The sequence below is a fragment of the Octodon degus genome, unplaced genomic scaffold (assembly GCF_000260255.1).
Source record: "Octodon degus isolate 3935 unplaced genomic scaffold, OctDeg1.0 scaffold00156, whole genome shotgun sequence".
Classification (NCBI taxonomy): Eukaryota; Metazoa; Chordata; class Mammalia; order Rodentia; family Octodontidae; genus Octodon; species Octodon degus.
In genome coordinates, this window is record NW_004524732.1 from 6044171 (window position 1) to 6060874 (window position 16704).

General features: G+C 54.1%; 2 protein-coding genes and 1 pseudogene across 4 annotated transcripts in view; 2 read left to right on the forward strand and 1 right to left on the reverse strand.

The window, feature by feature from the left end:
• Csdc2 (cold shock domain containing C2) overlaps nt 1-4886 on the forward strand; it is a 12143-nt gene extending 7257 nt beyond the window's left edge. The window contains exons 2-4 of the mRNA XM_004642574.2: nt 1596-1891; nt 2434-2556; nt 3299-4886. Of these exons, the coding sequence (XP_004642631.1) occupies nt 1719-1891; nt 2434-2556; nt 3299-3461 (459 nt within the window). The 5' untranslated portion in view covers nt 1596-1718 and the 3' untranslated portion in view covers nt 3462-4886. The remainder of the gene's footprint in view (nt 1-1595; nt 1892-2433; nt 2557-3298) is intronic.
• A 193-nt stretch (nt 4887-5079) lies between these two features.
• Nucleotides 5080-12274, reverse strand: Pmm1 (phosphomannomutase 1). 3 transcript variants are annotated; one of them, XM_023702693.1, is made up of 9 exons: nt 12138-12274; nt 9648-9695; nt 8136-8212; nt 7959-8050; nt 7666-7741; nt 7452-7551; nt 6652-6727; nt 6147-6262; nt 5080-5564 (listed from the first exon to the last, which is right to left on the reverse strand). In XM_023702693.1, exons 1-9 carry the CDS (start codon nt 12222-12224, stop codon nt 5442-5444), a joined length of 795 nt encoding a protein of 264 aa, XP_023558461.1. In that variant the 5' UTR covers nt 12225-12274; the 3' UTR covers nt 5080-5441. The 3 variants fall into 3 exon arrangements, with proteins under 3 accessions (XP_023558461.1, XP_023558462.1, XP_004642632.1); XM_023702694.1 differs by lacking the exon at nt 9648-9695; XM_004642575.3 differs by lacking the exon at nt 7666-7741 and having other exon boundaries at nt 5081-5564; nt 9578-9695; nt 12138-12273.
• Nucleotides 12275-13573: 1299 nt separating this feature from the next.
• Nucleotides 13574-14644, forward strand: LOC101575776 (annotated as a pseudogene).
• The last annotated feature ends 2060 nt before the right edge of the window (nt 14645-16704 follow it).

Consider the following 16704-nt stretch of genomic DNA (forward strand, 5'->3'; position numbering starts at 1 on the left):
CTCCTCCTCCTCCTCCTTCTTCTTCTTTTCTTTTTTCATTAAGTCTTCTTAAAGTCCAGGCCTAAGTGAGGGAGACATAGGCCTTCCTGTCCCATTGTACAGATGAAGAAACTGAGGCTGGGGGGATGGTCAGAGCAGGCGCTGTCCTGACCCCTCCTACCCTTGCGGCTGCTTGTCCCTTGCCAAAGCTCCAAGGCCGATTTCTTGGGCTCTGAGACGTCCCAACCTCAGGGGAAGAGTGCTGGGCCGGGTGCCAAGGAAGTTACAGCCTTTTCTTAGGTGGAGGAAAATACCAGCTGGTTTGCTCAACGTCACCTAGGAGCCAAGCTGTGGCCTTGGGGGCTGCTATTGATCAGCATTGATCACAGTGCGCAACCCTCCCTCTGCGGTGTCATGGAATTCCTTCCTGGATGTGTCCCCATGGGAAGCTTTTGACCCAGTAGTCATTGTTTGCCACTCCAAGCTAGAATTTGCCAGAGGTGGCTCAGGTCTGTAATCCCAGCACTCAGGGAGCTGAGGCAGGAGGATCTCCGTGTGTTTGAGGCCACCTTGAACTACATAGCGAGACCCTGTCTCAATAAAAAAGAGCTAAAAGGGCCGGGGAGACGGCTCAGTGGAATAAGCGCTTGCCTGGCAAGTGCAAGGGCCTGAGTTCAATCCCTGGTTCCTCAAAACAAACAAACAAACAAACAAAAAACCAGCTAAAGTATTTGTCCCTGTCGATGGCCTAGTGGACCGCTGTCCTTCCCAGCCAAAACTGTGTTTTGGTAGTTGATATTTTTGGTACTGGTTGTGCCTCCTGGAACTAGGTAAGGCTGAGTCGGGAGGCACCGCTAGGTCAGGCAGGGCTACGGCGCCCGGCGAGCTACGTCCAGCCTCGTACTGGGAATCGGGTTCTCACACACACGAGGCGACATACCCCAGCTGACATCTGGGGTTCTGCAGCCTCATTTAGAGCAGCAGAAACTGGGCTGAGGAAAAATAGCTCGCATCCCCAGGAGCTCCTGCCGTCTGTTCCCAGCGAGCAGAAAGGGCTATCGTAGAGTGCCAGTGCCACACTGTGCCCATGACTCGTGCTAGGGGGATGTTAGCTGAGCCATCACAGGCCAGGCGGGCAGGCCAAGGCCGCACAGCCAGGAGAGACAGGCGTCAGTTGGGATTCCAACTCAGTGCATGGAGCTGTAGCCTGGGTTCCTGCCTACTATGTGGGACCTACTGAGTCCCTTGGCTGAGGCCACCAAGTTGTAAGTGACAAAGCTGAGATCTGAACCCTGTGCTGTGAATTTGAAACACTCATGCCAAATCCTAGGCACCCAGGCAGGGCATGGTGGTGCACACCTGTGATCCCAGCACTTGGGAGGCCGAGGCTGGAGGATCACTGTGAGTTTGAGACCAGCCTGGGCTACAAAGTGAACTCAAGGCCAGCCTGAGCTGCGTAGTGAGACCCTGAGTCATGGCATGGGCCTGCGAGCTTTGCTTGCTTTGTCTTTCTGGTCGCAATACAGAGGTAGCTGGTGGAACAGCCCTGCCCACTGTGTCTAGTGTCCTGCCTGTCCCCAGGCTGGCCTTACCTGTCCTCTCTCTTGCCCCTGCAGACGGAGCCTGTGGCAGGCGAGGCTGCCGAGCAGGGCCAGGCCGGGCCCTGCCCGCAAGGACGCCCCAGCCCTTCACCGGCCCCGGAGCCCCAGAACCCACCAGGCTCTTCTGCTGGCCCCGCCATGACATCGGAGTCCACATCGCCTGCAGTGGTGCCCCCGCTGCTCTCGCCCAAGTCCCCTGTCTGGCCTACCTTCCCCTTCCACAGGGAGGGCAGCAGGGTATGGGAGCGGGGCGGGGCGCCTCGGGACCTACCCAGCCCGCTGCCCACCAAGCGCACCAGGACATACTCGGCGTGAGTGCCTGCCCCTCCCCTGGGCTCCCTGGCCTCCTGTGTCCTGGCTGTCCTCATGAGGAGGAAGAGCTGGATGTGGACCCCAGTAACTATAGTACTCATTCAGTCCACAAAACGTCCTGTGCTAAGGCTGAGTGTGGTGGCACATGTCTGTAATCCCAGCACTGGGAGGCTGAGGCAGGAGGATCGCTGTGGGTTTGAGGTCTGTCTGGGCTACACAGTGAGTTCAAGTCCAGTTCGAACTGCATAGCAAGATCCTGTCTCAAAAAACACAACAAAACAAAACAAGAGAAAGAAATCTTACAGGAGGAATCTGTTTAAGTCCAAATAACCTGAGGAGCAGAGGGCGCTGTGTGGAGAGGGGCTCTGCAGGGAGTCAGGAGACCTCATGCTGTGGCCCCGGGAGGGGGTCGGGACATCTGTGCAGTGGGGGTGACCCAGTGCGCACTGGCCGCGGCTATCCCCTTGGTCCCGCAGGCTCTTGGGACCAGGCCGGCAGGGGCTGGGGCCTCCAGGTGACAGCTGCGATCTCTCCGCCCTAGGACGGCCCGCGCCTCAGCCGGCCCCGTGTTCAAGGGCGTCTGTAAGCAGTTCTCCCGCTCCCAGGGCCACGGCTTCATCACCCCAGAGAATGGGTCAGAGGACATCTTCGTGCATGTGTCTGAGTGAGTCCCTCGCCCCCTGTTCTCAGCTGGCCCCCTCAGTGTCCCCAGCACTGCCTGGAAGCAGCCTCCCCCTCTTGGGAGGGCTACGGGTGTGGGAAGGGTGGGTGGGATGCTGTGCTCCTCCTGCAGCCTGGGGGGCCCTGGGCTGGGGGTGGTGGGGTACAGGTGGGCTTGTCCCCAGCTAGCACTAAGATGGAGTGACAGGAGAGGTCTCTAGACTCCCCAGAACCTCGGAGACCTCTGATCGCTCACGTCTCGCTTCCCAAAGGATATAGAGAGAAAGATAATTGTGTTTCTGTCCCATTTTTATCTTTGTTTTTGTTGTCTGGTTTTTGTGTGTGTGCGTGTGTCTCAGCGTGTAACTGAGACTGACCTTGAACTCACTGTGTAGCTCAGGCTGGTCTCAAAGCAGTTCTCCTACCCCAGCCTGCTGAGGCTGGGACTGCAGAGGCGTGCCACGGTGTCTACCTCTGAGTTTGCTTTTTTCAGTTCTGTGAATTGGACCCGAGTCTTCTCCCTGAGCTATAGCCTCAGCCCTTTTTATTTTGAGACAAGATCTCGTTAAATTCCCTGGGCAGGAATTGAGCTTGGGATCGTCCCGCCTCAGTTTTCCAAAATGCTGAGCGAGCAAGCGGGGGTCCGAGCAGGAAGCTTGCCAAGGTCTGGGCCTCCCTACGCCAGGGCTAGGTTGCTCTGTTGGGGCCACACTGGTTTCAGCTGACCGTCCCCTTCCACCCACCAGCATCGAGGGGGAGTATGTGCCCGTGGAGGGTGACGAGGTGACCTACAAGATGTGCCCCATCCCGCCCAAGAACCAGAAGTTCCAGGCTGTGGAGGTGGTGCTCACCCAGCTGGCCCCGCACACCCCTCACGAGACGTGGTCTGGCCAGGTCGTGGGCTCCTAGACTGGGAGCCGTGTGGAGGCGGGCAGCCCCCGGTGCGCACGTGTCTGTCTGTCTGTCTGTGCTCGTGGCCATGTGTGCGTGCCTCCACCCACCCGTGCCCTGTGACTGTCTAGCGAGCTGGCCAGAGCTAGCCGGAGGGGAGGCCATCACCCCGGCCTGGCCTGTCCCTCCTCTGTCCCTTCCAGCTGAGCACACAGGACCCTCTCGTCCTCCTGCCCATGGCCCATATTGGCTGTCTCTGCCCACCTCTGGGGATTTTGGGGACCCCTCTCAGATGAGCCTGCTCCCCTCTGCTTGTGCTCCTCTGTCCTGCCCTGGGCTGAGCCTCCTGCCATGGCCTGATCCTTCCCCTTAGCAGCCTGGCTGGTGAGCACTTTGGGGAGCTCCCTTGGAAGAGGGCCAAAGTGGGGGTGCACAGGCCCTCACTGCCATGGCCAGCCCACCCTCCCGCTCAAGCTCTTGTGGGCACTGGCCGGGTCAGCAAGGGCAGCCTGGGGACAGGAGGGATCTGCGGCTCCTGTTCAACCTGGCCATGGCTCTGGGAGCCCCAGGCTCATCCCCTTCCCCCGAGGGGATGCGAATCCTTAGCTTGGGTACAGCTGTTTCCTTTCCCTGACTCCCAAACCCATGGATTCTCTGCCCCGGGCCCAGCCACCAGCTGAGGCAGATAAAGCAAGGGACGACACCTCGTCCCCTCAGATGAGGCCAGGCCCAGGCACCAGAAGGATCCACTGGGCTGGGCCCCCACAAGAGCCTCTTCAATGGCTGCGGGACAGACAGCAGCTCCACAGGTCCTGACAGGCCAGCAGCCCAGGGGCCCTCAGTGTCCAGCCCTGCTGTGTCCCTGTGTGTGACAGTCCCTTACTAGGAGTTGTCCTGGGCCCGCCATGGCCCTGTGTGTGGCAGGGGTGACCTAGCCCAGGAGGGACCCTGCCCTTCACCCTCCCTCTCAATCTCCAATGTGGGGAGAGTGGGATCACAAGCTCAAGGGGGCCCTACCAGGACGGCAGCCCTTGAAACCCAGTCGGCAAGTAAAGTGGGGCTCACGTGACCAGGACAAGGGGTCAGTGACTGCCCAGGAAGCCTTGGAGCTGCTCCGAGACCCCAGGACAGAGACCAGCAGTGGCACCTACAGCCCAGCCCCACCAAAGACTGGGAGGTACCTGGCAGCCCCACCCGTGGGGAGGGCCAGCCACCTGGCACCCACCGGGCTGGACACTGACACCGTGGCCCCCAGCACAGGCCTGCCCCTTAGCCTTCCTCCCACGAGCAGGTATCCTGCACAGGCATCAGGCCAGGGCCAGCTGGGGGTGGGGGGCAGCAGCCTCCTCCCCATTCTCTGCCCCACAGCACTGGAAGTCATCCCGAGACCCCAGCCACGGACTCCCCATCCTTCCTAACACTGGCAATAAACTCTCAACTGTGACCTACTCCAGCCAGCCGGGAGCTGCTTTCTGCCCTCGTCCTGGGAGGGGCAGGGAAGGACGTGCTGAGCTGGCCCTTGTCTGAGGCCTCAACGGATCAACAATTTCTGGGTGACCCAGAGCAAGTCCTTGTCCCCGTTTCTTCACTTTCCAAGTAATGGTTAGCAGCCTGTGACGTAACAGCAAAGGCTCGTAGCCCCTCAGACATACCCAACACCTTGCCTTGTCCTGGGACCTTTAATGCTGTAACACAGTCCCGAGGTCGCTCAGCACCTCCTCTACTCTGCCCCTCCTCTCCATGGTGGGCGGGCAGGGGGGCTCCACATCGTACCCTTGCACCATCTCCTCCCAGGCCTGCTGTGTTGTGAACTAAGAGCAGCAGCTGTGGCCACAGCTGTCAGGACGGGGGCCAGGCTCAGTGCAGCGTGGGCCTTGAAGCAAGGCCCGAGATCAGTGCCCTGGGCCAGAGACCAGGGTGCCCTCCGCAGCCAAAGCTGGCGTTCCTCTGGGGGCCTGGCCAGAGTGCTCTGGATTCCGTTTTGGGTGTGGGGACTGCTCACGCCTCATGGGCCGTCTCTGGGAAGAAAATCTCTCGGCATCGCTGAACCGTGTCCTGAGGGGAGACCACGCTGTGGCCCACAGTCCGGGGGTCTGCATAGATCTCAAAGTCATTCCCACCCTGTAGAGGAAGGGCAGAGAAGGCCTGATGTAGGGGATGCCTGGAGGAGGTTGCTGGGGTTGGGGTCCCCACACCACCCACTAGAGCTGCCCTTTTTCTTGCCCCTAGGAAGCCCTTCATGGTCCTTGTCAGACTTGCTGTGTGACATGGAAAAGGTGTATAGCCCTCTCTGAGTCCTAACCTTCGAACTGGATTAGGAGTTAGGCTTTTTTTTTTTTTAAATGTAGTACAGGGTCTTCAGGGTCTCACTACACAGAGTGGACTTGTAGCAATTCTCCTGTTTTCAGCCTCCCAAATCTTAGTCACTGTCTCAGCTTGCCTCATGGATGGGGCTGGCACAGCATACTGGGGATCAAACCCTGGTCCCTGCGCCTGTCTAAGCAGGTACCTGAGTCCACTGAGCTATTTGGCTAGTTTTTTTTTGGTAGTACTGGGGATAGACCTCAGGACCTTATGCTACCGAGCTGTATCCCCAGCCCTGGGTTTTGAGTTTGAAGAAGGTCCCTGACCCAAGTTCTGTTGCCCTCAGTCTTGGCCTTGATCACAAGTGTGTAAGCTAGAGGGGGGCTGGGCTACACTCACAGGGCTGGTCTCATTTCCGAAGAAGTGGATAGTGTCAAAGCTGTCCTGGTCCAGGCTATCCAGACAGTAGCGCTTGTCCCAGCCCTCAGGGAAGACGTCAAAGCTGATCATGCCACCTGTGGGAGGGAGGGGGCTGTGACTCCCTCCAGGGAGGGCAGAGGCTGGCAGGGGGTAGCTGCAGGGTGTGCTGGGCAAGGCCTGTGCTCCTTTATTTATTCCACAACCCCAAATATCTGCCCAGGGCAGGCACAGGGCACAGGATATACTCGGCCTCTACAGGGATGTCAGATCCAGCGGACAATATGCAGGGTATAAACAAGACCGTGTGAGAGCCAGATGGGTGTGGGAGGCTCATGGGGCCATGGATGAGCAGGGTTATCTGGACTGGGTGTCCCCAAAGTAAGGCAGGGTAAGCCGCCCAGCAAGTCTCCCAGGCGTGTAGTTCCAGTGGGGCACCGGCCAGCCCTCCCCTGAGGGGCTCCTGCAGTCTCCAGGGTGAATGTACCTCGAGAGAACCGCAGCCCCTTGCCTGCAAACTCTGTCTTCAGGGCTTCCACGAACTTCTCCCGGATCCGCTCCTTCTGCAGGGGGAAGGCACAGAGCAAGGCTCAGGGGAGCCGTGTACCAGGCTCTGTGCTGGGCACAAGGGGCCTTCTAGGGGGATAACTGCACTTTACAGACAAGGCTCAGAGAGGGGCCATGCCTTGTCCAAGGTCACCCGGCTGCAGTGGCAGAGCCAGATCCCTGCCAGTAGGGTGTGGGCCGGGGTTCTGAAGGAGGCCCAGGAGGAAGGCAGAGAAGATCCAGCAGCCCAGGACTCGAGTCCCAGTGTCTGCCTTTCCTTGTCAGCAGAGCAAGCTGCAGCTGTGATGCTGGAAATGAGTACAAGGAGCTGGGCAAGCTTAGCCTAAAGGTGGCAGGGGCTTGTGGGGTCACAGGATGCTGGGCCGGGCCACAGCTGCACTGGGATTGCTGATGATTTTCTGAGTGCTGAGCCAGGCGGGGGGCACTCTCTCCAGACTGACGACCCCTGGAGGCTGGAGGATCAGGAGCTTCTGGACCAGATGGGGGTGGGGAGGTGTCGATGATGTGCCCTAGGTGTTGCCTTGGGTAACTAGGTGGCTGGTGGCACAAATCACTAGAAAAGGAAGCCAGCAGCCCTGGAAAGGGGCAGATGTGCCTTTGGCAATGACACAGGCCAGGTCCCAAGGGCACTGGTTCACTTGGAACTCCCTCCCACCCCAGGCACCCAGAGAGGTGGAGGGGCTGAGTCCTTCGAGTGTAAGGTCACACGGATGGTAGCACCTTGTCCAGTTCAGAGAACTCAATCCGCTCCTCTAGGGTGCAGCTGCGGCCAATGGGCGAGATGTTCAGCATGCCATTCCGGAACTCAATGAAGGTGCCACTGGAGGAGACAGAGGTGGCCAGCCAGGGAGAACGAGAGAGGCCAGAATTCAAATCCAGCCCTGTCTGGGGCCATAGCCTCCAGGGGCTTCATTGGGAACCGGAATCCACCCACCAGGAGTCAGGGGTCCAGGGCCGGGGCTGTAGCATCGTGCAGGCCTGCTTGCTCAGCGTGCACAAGGGTTCAATCCCTAGCAAAAAAAAAAAAAAAAAAAGAAAACGGGGGGCCGGGGAGGTAGCTCACTAGAATAAGCGCTTGTCTGGCAAGTGCAAGGGTCTCAGTTCAATCCCCAGTTCCACCAAAAAAATAAAAAAGAAAGAAAAAAAAAAGATAACTGAGGGGTGCAAGTGTCTTCAGGCTCCAGCGGGGTGACCCACACTTTGGTGGCCCTGGGCCTGGGTGCTCACCGCTTCTTGGGCAGCCTGAGCAGGGCCATGTAGCTGAGGCAGAAGTTGATGAGGTCCTGCAGCAGCTCCTCCCCCAGGTGGCTCTGGATGGTCTGGGCAAGGAACACGGGTCTCAGTGTGGTGTGGCCTCCCCGCCACCCCCCAAGACAGAGCCCCCCAGGCAGTGGGCACACTGACCTGTTTAGAGAGCAGTCGCCCATGCTTATACTGCACCGTCCCATTTTCTGCAAACACGTAATCAAACTTCTCCATGACTGTAGGCCGCAGAGAGGCCAGGGGAGGAAGACAGAGCCTGAGACCAGGTCCCTCTGTTACCCCAGAAGCAAGCAGAGAGGATGGAGCATTCGCTTCTCGGCTTGGCACTCAGGGCCCATTTGTTCCCTGCTGAACCCGCTGCTCCAGCCTCTGTTCCTCTTGCAGCTTTGTTGCCCCAGAAGTTGGTCACTGCTCTCTCTCCACCCTCACCCAGGGGGGAGGCTGCCTGCACTACCCTCGGGATTTCCCCTCCGCCCATCCTACAAGCTCCTGCCGCTGCCCTGGCTGAGGACTCGCCAGCAGAGGGCGTCATTTCTGCTGCGCTCCCACGGCCCCTGGGACAGACCAGCTTCTAGCACCGAGTAGTTGGGCTGGCTACAACGGGAACTTTCAACTCTGGCTGCCAGGAGAAGCAGCTGGAGTGGGTGGCGCAGCGTCTGGGTGGAGAGGATCTGGCACACAAGATGATGAGGTGGAGAAAATGGGCAGGAGAGGGAAGTATCTGACTGGAATGGAATGGACAAGGGGGCAGGAAGAAGGAAAACCCTAGAAGTGTGTGGTTTGAGGAACTGGAGGCCTCTGCTGCCAAGGAGCTGGACCTGGGAGCTCTGGAGTGGAACAAATTCCCAGGTGACACTGGTCTTCACTGCCAAAAAGGGACAACAAGGGCAAACCTACAGCATGATTGCAGGAATATAAATATGATTGAACTCAGGACCTTGCGCTTGCCAGGTGGGTGCTTATGCTGCTGAGCCGTGTCCCGGCCTTGATTGCAGGATTACAGCAAACCCAGCTACCCCTGGTTTTTTTTTTTTTTTTTTTTTTATGGAACCAGGGATTGAACTCAGTCCCTTGCGCTTGCCAGGGAAGCACTTATTCCACTGAGCCATCTCCCTGCCCCCCCCCATCATTTTGTGCACATTACTGATTACGTCCCCATCAGAGATGAGGAAATCAAGACTCAGCAGGGAGGAAGGAGAAGCAAATGGCCTACGCCCACTTTGTTCCCAGCCACTTCTCCACTGCTGGCACAGCACCTGCCCTGCAGTAGAAGGCGCTCACTATGGGTCCCTGACTCAGCGAGTGAACTTCCGGCTGCCCCTTCTCTTCCTTCTCTCTTGCTCTCTCTTTTTATTTTTGGGACAGGGCCTTACTACGTAGTATAGGCTGGCCTTGAACTCACTATGCAACCTATGCTGGGCTCAAACTCATAGTAACCACCTGGGTCAGCCTCTACAGTGCCGGGATACAGGCGTGCACTGCCACACTCAGCTCCTTTTCTACCTCTTCGATCCCTGAGAAGTAGGATGGGCTCTTTAAAGTCCATTCCCCGCCCAACAAGATCTAACTCCGCCCTCTCCTACCTTCATCCCCTTCCCCCAGCTGCTCTGCGATCTTGCTGTAGTCAGAGCCACCCACCACGCCGATCTGCACCTTGCTTCGAAGCTTCTGCAGGAAGGCGGACACCTCGGGGTCAATTTTCTGTGGGGGCAGAAGAGAGGAGTCTGGCTGTCAGCAAATCCGAGATCCCCACTTAGCTCTTAGAGCTGGGAACCCACATTCTACCTGGATCTAAGGAGAGGCTCAATATCCCTAGTCCCCAAATCAGAAATGCTCCAAATCTGATTGTCAGTGCTGACACAGTGTCACAAATGGAAACTTGCACACTTGACCTTCTTCTTCTTCTTTTTGCAGAACCGGGGATTGAACTCAGACCCTTGTGCTTGCCAGGCAAGCGCTTATTCCACTGAGCCATCTCCCCAGCCCTATGACCTTCTGAAATGAATCATCATCAAAACATGTGAATTGAAAACACCTTACAAAATTGGGCTGAAGGGCCGGCCAAATAGCTCAGCAGATTAAAGCACCCTGCAAGCAGGCAATGGGACTGGGGGTTTGAAGCCCCGCCCCAGGGCATACTGAGACTGCAATTGAGACTGGGTATGGTGGCATGAGCCTGTAATCCCAGCTCTTGGGAAGCTGTAAGCAGGAGGATCACTGAGTCTGATCAAGTAGTGAGACCCTGAACATCCTGTAGACCCTTCCCTAAAATTAAAAAAAAAAAAAAAAAAAAAGATTGGGCTGAAGCCAGGCATGGAGTCACACACCTATAATTCGAGGATCTTTGGGTTTGAGATCAGCCTGGAGCTACAAAGTGAGCTCAAGGCCAGCCTGAACTGTACAGCAAAACCATCTCTTAAAGACAATAAAAAGAATAACAACAACAAAAAGTGCAGGGCATTGGGTGGGGGAATGGGTCTGATCCCCAGGTTCAGGAAAAAAAAGGTATAATATCGCCTTCAGGCTACGCGTACAAGACATGCATGACACCTATATGAGCTGAGTACGGTGCTATACATCTGCAATCCCAGCATGCTGGTAGGCTGAGACAGGAGGGTCAGAAGAGTCCAGTGCGGGCAATGTAGGTACTTAATGAGGCTCTTTCAAAATTTTAAAAATATAAATCCATGAAAGGGCTGGGGATATAGTTCAGTGGAAAGGTCCGAGGTTCAATTCCCAGTAACACAAAAGTAAGTAATTAGAAAAATGGGCAACATAGTATCAAAGGGGCACTACCAAGATTAAATGATTCATATTGGGAAAAAAAAAGATTAAATGATTCAAAGTGTCTGACTGAAAAGCAATTAACTGACCATTAATCAACAGAAAAGATTTCCCACCAACGAAGCATAAACTAATAAGATACAATCTAAATTTTGAAACATTCAGATGACCAAAGATGACATTATTTAGAGTGGTTGATAAGGTAGGGGAAGCAGGCACATGATGTTGGTTGAGACTGTAAACTGGTACAGCTCTTCTGGAAGGTAACTTGGCAAGATCCACTAAAACTTAAATGCACACAGCCTGTCACCCAGAGTTTCCACTTTTTTTATATAGGTACCCATGGAGGTTCCTGGGTATATATATCTAGAATATATGTAGAATAGAGAAAAACAGTAAGCAGGCCTGGTGGTGCACACCTGCAATCCCAGCACTTGGGAGGCTGAGGAAGGTGGATCACCACAAGTTCAAGGCCAGCCTGAACTGTATAGACCCTGTCTCAAAAACAAACAAAAATAGCCTCACAGGGCCAAGGACATAGCTCAGTAGCACAACGCCTGTCTCACCAGCTCAATATCCTGAGTTCGACTCCTGATACAAAAAAAAAAAAGGAAAGCCTCACAAAACATTACTTAGCATTTCCTCCAGGCAAAAGGGCCCAGACAGAGGTCTGGGAGGAGGCCACACTAGACAGGCAACCACACTACTTTGGGGAGAGGGCCAGGGCAAGGATCTTGGTGTGGTCAGAGAAGATTTCAATCTTTCTATTTCCATTCTTTACAAAAATAATGTGTTTCTGGACCTGCGTATAATTAAAAAATTAACTTTTGAAAGGTGCTAAACACAGACCTGTTGGTGGGCAAATTAAAAGGCAGTTCTTGTTCAGGCTGTTGTGTCAACACTGCCAGCCGCCACTGCCTTTCCTCAGGGTCTGCAGCCTTCAGATCTGGGAGGCAGGGTGGCTCATCCCTCCCCGAGGCCCATGAAGGCTCAGGGAGCCTCTTGCCACCAGCAGAGGGTAACTGACAATGGGGCGCGCACCACCCTGGCCTGGACACCGGGTTCAGGCGCCAGCTTCAGACTCCTGGTGTGCATCCTAGGGATGAAATGGGGCAGAAGCCCCCGCAGGGGTGGCCAGGCTTCCCAGAGCCAGGCCCCGGATAGTGAGGGAAGAGGGTCCAGGACCCGGACCTACAGCGCACCGATGCCTGCTTGGAGGCTGTAGGTGGGGGCCCGAGGGTGCCCACCACCGCGGGTACCAGGGTGTCCGTTGTCGCGCCACTGCAGGTCCCACACGAACTCTCGGACGTCTGAGCGACGCTCGTGCAACGTATTTCTTTCCGATCGTCGGAGTCCTACCTGGCGAGCCGGCGTGAGAGTCCCGTCCACGTCAAACAGGCAAAGGATGCGCTCCTTCCTGCGGGCGCCCTCGGCGGTGACAGCCATGGCTGCAGCTCTGCGCGTGGGGCGGAGTCTGCGACGGACGTTCAGGCAGTGCAGGGTAGAGGCGGGAGAGGCCAGATGGGCAGTGACGTACATAAGGGGCGTGGCCAGGGAAACGCGGGAGGCTGCGTGAGGGCGGGGTTAAGAAGAGCTGAATAATGATTGGTTGTGTCTGGAAGGGGCGTACCACAGGGCGGAGCAGAGCCTTCCAGATTGGGCCCGAGAGCTCCAGATCAGACGGAGGCAGGGCGGCCGGAAGACTAGGATAGAAAAGAGAAGCAAGGGCGGGTCAGTCTTGATGCTTGGCGGGTGGATTAGTAATTGCACCAGCGGAGGAAGGGTAGGACGGGGCGGGGCTCTGAAAACCCAGCTGTTAAGGATTCTAAAGGTTTGTGGGGCAATCCTTTTGCCCTACAAACCATAAGCTTTAAGAAATCAGATGGCTTTTAACCCTGTGTGGTGGTGCATGCCTGTAATCTCAGCAGGACACTAGAGGCTCGCCACGAGTTTGAGGCCAGCCTGGGTATGCGGTCCGAACTGCCCTGCGAGACTGTCTTTCTTTCCCGAAAGAAAAGGAAAGGAAGGAAGGAAGGAAGAGACTCGGAAAAAAAAAGAAAAAGAAAAAAAAGAAAGAAAGAGACTCGGTCTTGCTATGTAGTTCAGGCCGGTTTTGAGCTCACTTTGTAACCTATGCTGATCTCGAATTTGAAAAGATCTTCCTGCCTCAGCCTTCCGAGTGCTGGGATTACAGACGTGCGCCACCACGCTAGGCAATTCGAGACCTTTTTTTTTTTTTTTTTTTTTCCTTCAATACCAGCGTTCAGTCTCAGGACCTTGAGCTTGCCAAGCAGGCTTTTATGCCGCAGAGCTATCTCTCCCTAGCCCCTTGAGACCCTGTCAAGAAGAAGAAAAAAAGTATTTCTCCTTTGAATCGTCCCTACTCATTGAGTAGCTTTCGTCTCTCCTCCCTTTTCTCCACAAAGAAACCGACTTCTCTTAGTTTAAATTTGTCTTAATTCCTTACTGACATTGGGTTTATGATCACTGGGAGCTGCATTTTCCGGCAGGGCAGCAGTTTACAGTACATGGGTAAAGATGGGAATGAGAGAACAGGTTTACCTAAGCAGAATGGATTTGAGGAAAACCCAGGCTGCAAGGAAACGAGAGAAGCTGAGCCAGGGAGGCAGCTCCCCGGCATAGGCGCCTGCTTGGCAAGCACAAGCTCTGACTTCGATCCCCTGTACCGCCAACAAAAAGGAAACAGCCGCATTACAGACACCAAGACTGCAGCGCCCCTGGGAACTTCCGGATAGACTTCCGGAAGCTGCTGGTGAGGTCTCGCGAGAGGCGAGATGCCGCGTGCGAGCGAGCCGCAACCAAGCGGACGTTATTAGCCGCAGGGTAAGTTGAAGAGGCTATTCCTTGTCACAAAAAGCGGTAGTATATCTTTGTGAAGCCAAGAAGCTGACACAGTCTGAGCAGGCTCCCTTGCTTCTGGAATTGCAGATCAGCCACAGGGAGCGTGTTGCTCCTCATCCGGGAGAGGCCGGTGATGACGCTGCTGAGGAGCGACTGAAGGCCCCGCAGAAGAGGGACGCGGCTGCCCGACGCCGGGCATCTCCCAAGCCCTCCGCGGCAGACGCGAAGGCCAGAGCCCCCTTCTTGCTCAGAAGCACAGCAGCCCTTCCACAGAGAAGCGCCCCCTGAAATTCAGGGTTTGTTTGACAGGGCTCCAGGCACACTCCAACAAAACCGTGTACTGGAAGCGAAGCCCTCAGAGATGACGAAACAGTTATAGAGGAGCAGGCAACTAGAACTGCAGATTTGAAGAGTCAGTGGAGTTCCTCGTGGCAGGGAATGAAAGATTAAGGAAAGAAAATAAATCACAAAGGGCCCAAAAGGCCAGACTTCGAAAAGGTTCAACAGAAAAGGAGCTGGACATGGATGCTGACTTTGTAGAAAAATCAGAGCTGTGGACAGGCTTGCCACCGCCTTGAGAGAATGCTGCAGCCTCTTCAGCCTGGCAGAAGTTTGCAGCAAATACCAGGAAAACCAAGGACATGCCAGTACCCCAGCTTCCTCTCTTGAGGTTTCCCTCTCCAGAACTTCTGCCTGTGGAGCTCTCCGAGGATATCCTGAAAGGATTTATAAGTAATTGAAATGGAAGGTCAACAGAGAGGTCAGAAGAGGAAATAATTCAGATCTGGAGTCAGACGCGCTACCGTTGCGCCACGAGGCCTCCCCAGAAATAATTCAATAACACAGTACAGGAAAGAAAAAAGAAAAAAAGAAAAACCACATACAAAGGCAATCCTGAAATTATCATCGTCAGGCTTCTGTGGGAGAGAGACGCTGCCCAGCCCTGGGGACAGACATAGTGTCCCCAGCTAAGCTGATTCTCCAGCATAGCTGAAGATTCCAACTTGGCAGACACAGCTCAGAAGTTGCCTTTCTCCTGGTACAAACACTTTTTTTTTTCCCCCACCGGGATTTGAACTCAAGACCTTGTGTTTTCCAGGCAGGCACCTATGCCACTGAGCAACTCCTTGGCCCTCCTGGTACAAACCAAATGGCTACCTGGAATAATATTTTCTGATACGTTCTGCCCAGAATACAAACTGCTAAATTATCATGGCCCTTATTCAACATGGCTGAATCCCAAAAACAACAGCTAGCTTCCCAGTGTCCACTTCCTCCACCCCCACCCCAGTCCTGGATACCTTTCCTGAGAGCACACGTGAGCCCCAATCAGCTCCTTAGGTGTCACTGAACCTGCCCCTCAAACTCCACTCCTAGTAAAAGTCTCAGCGTTCCTGTCTCAGGTCAGAGTATCCCTCACCTCCCTGTGGTTGTGCTGTGCCAAAACCCCTAGCGTTTTATTTATTTGACACACTGTCTCGCTATACAGTTCACACTCCCCAGTGCTTCTCACCCTCCTGGTGCACCACCACACCTGGTTTTGGGGGCCAGCATGGCATGTGGTACTGGGCATTGAACCTGGGTCCTTGCACTTGCCAGGTAGGTGCTTAGAACACCATGCTACCTCCCCAGCCCTGCACATTTTGCTTAAAAAAGATGTGGTAAAACAGGAGTGGTGGCACACGCCTGTAATTCCAGCATCCAAGGAGGCTGAGGCAGGAGGGTCTTGGGAGTTGGAGACCAATCTGGGCTACAAAGTGAGCTCAAAGCTAGCCTGAACTTCATAGTGAGATCCTGTCTCAAAAAGACAAAAAACAAACAAACAAACAAACAAACAAAAAACAATTAATCAAGGACATTTTAAGTTGTTTTTTAAATATGATTATCATTTGAAAATACCGAAGAACTACCCTTTAAATGATGCATAAGTGGAAGTAATGCCAGCTGGCAGTATTTAATCATAAGAAATCAATAAAGTAATCAGATAGGGGAATGAAAGTCCCAACCTGAAAGATACCTTGGATGAGTTCCTGTTCTCTAAAACCAATGAATGAATTTTAGGAACAACGAAGGTTAAGAGCAGGATATATTTATTGAGGGAAAGAAAGCTCCTGCTGAGAAGACAGAAGGGGATCTGAGTAGGTTGCCCAGGAATCTGCCTTTTCTATTTTTTTATTTGTATTTTAGTGAAGGGTCTACAGGGTGTTCAGGGTCTCACTACTAGATCAAACTCAGTGATCCACCTATTTACAGCCTCCCAAGAGCTGGGATTACAGGCACAAACCACCACACCCAGTCTTCAGGAATTTGCCTTTTCTAGGGATTTTTATAGAGCAAAATCACAAGATGAGGCAGGTCTAAGGCAGGAAACATGGGAACTCACTAGATGGGCATGAGGTGAGACAAAACTATGGTCAGCTGAGAATTGCTCAGGTAGAATTGGTTAAATCAGGATTGAATGGGGAAGCAAGTCACCCAGCAAGGAGGCGTGAATACAGAACAGGGGCTTATAGGTTAGTACTTCCTGGCTTTTTCAAGGTGATTGATACCTAGCTAGATATATGCTTATCCCTAGGCAGGTATGTACTGTGTTCATTTAATTTTTTTGTCCTGAGGTCTGGCCCACAGCAGAAGTGTCTGGCCCACAGTTGCAAGGTATCTTGTCTTCCATAGTAGGTCCTTTCAGGGCCTATTCCTGTCTGAGTACCTATAATATTTCTATCTAACTCAGCTGCCTACAACAGTAATTGTATTAAAAAACAAAAAACAGACAACAAAGCCAAATCTCCCCAGTAGGCCAGTTTCAATTGGCATGAAAGCCTTCTGCTTTATACCTTACTCAAAAAGGTAATCTGGCTAGGGAGAGGCTTAAGTGCCTACCTTCAAGTGCGAGGTCCTGAGTTCAATTCCTGGTTAAAAAAAAAAAAAAAAAAAAAAAAGTGGCCTTAGATACCTTTGTTATCCTGTACAAGTCTTCAGGGACTAGGGATGTAGCTTATGGCATAAGTGCCTATCTGGCAAGCGAAAGATCCTGAGTTTGATTTCCCCTACCAAAAAAAAAAAA

What these genes read in the sequence shown, in the direction of transcription:
- Pmm1 (XM_023702693.1), bottom strand. Translation starts at nt 12,224, where the DNA reads ATGGCTGTCACCGCCGAGGGCGCCCGCAGGAAGGAGCGCATCCTTTGC. An exon ending in GGGGCTGCGGTTCTCTCGAG is followed by an intron (nt 6,263 to 6,651) that starts GTACATTCACCC and finishes TCCCTCCCACAG; the next exon opens with GTGGCATGATCAGCTTTGAC. An exon ending in TCGGAAATGAGACCAGCCCT is followed by an intron (nt 5,565 to 6,146) that starts GTGAGTGTAGCC and finishes CTTCCTCTACAG; the next exon opens with GGTGGGAATGACTTTGAGAT.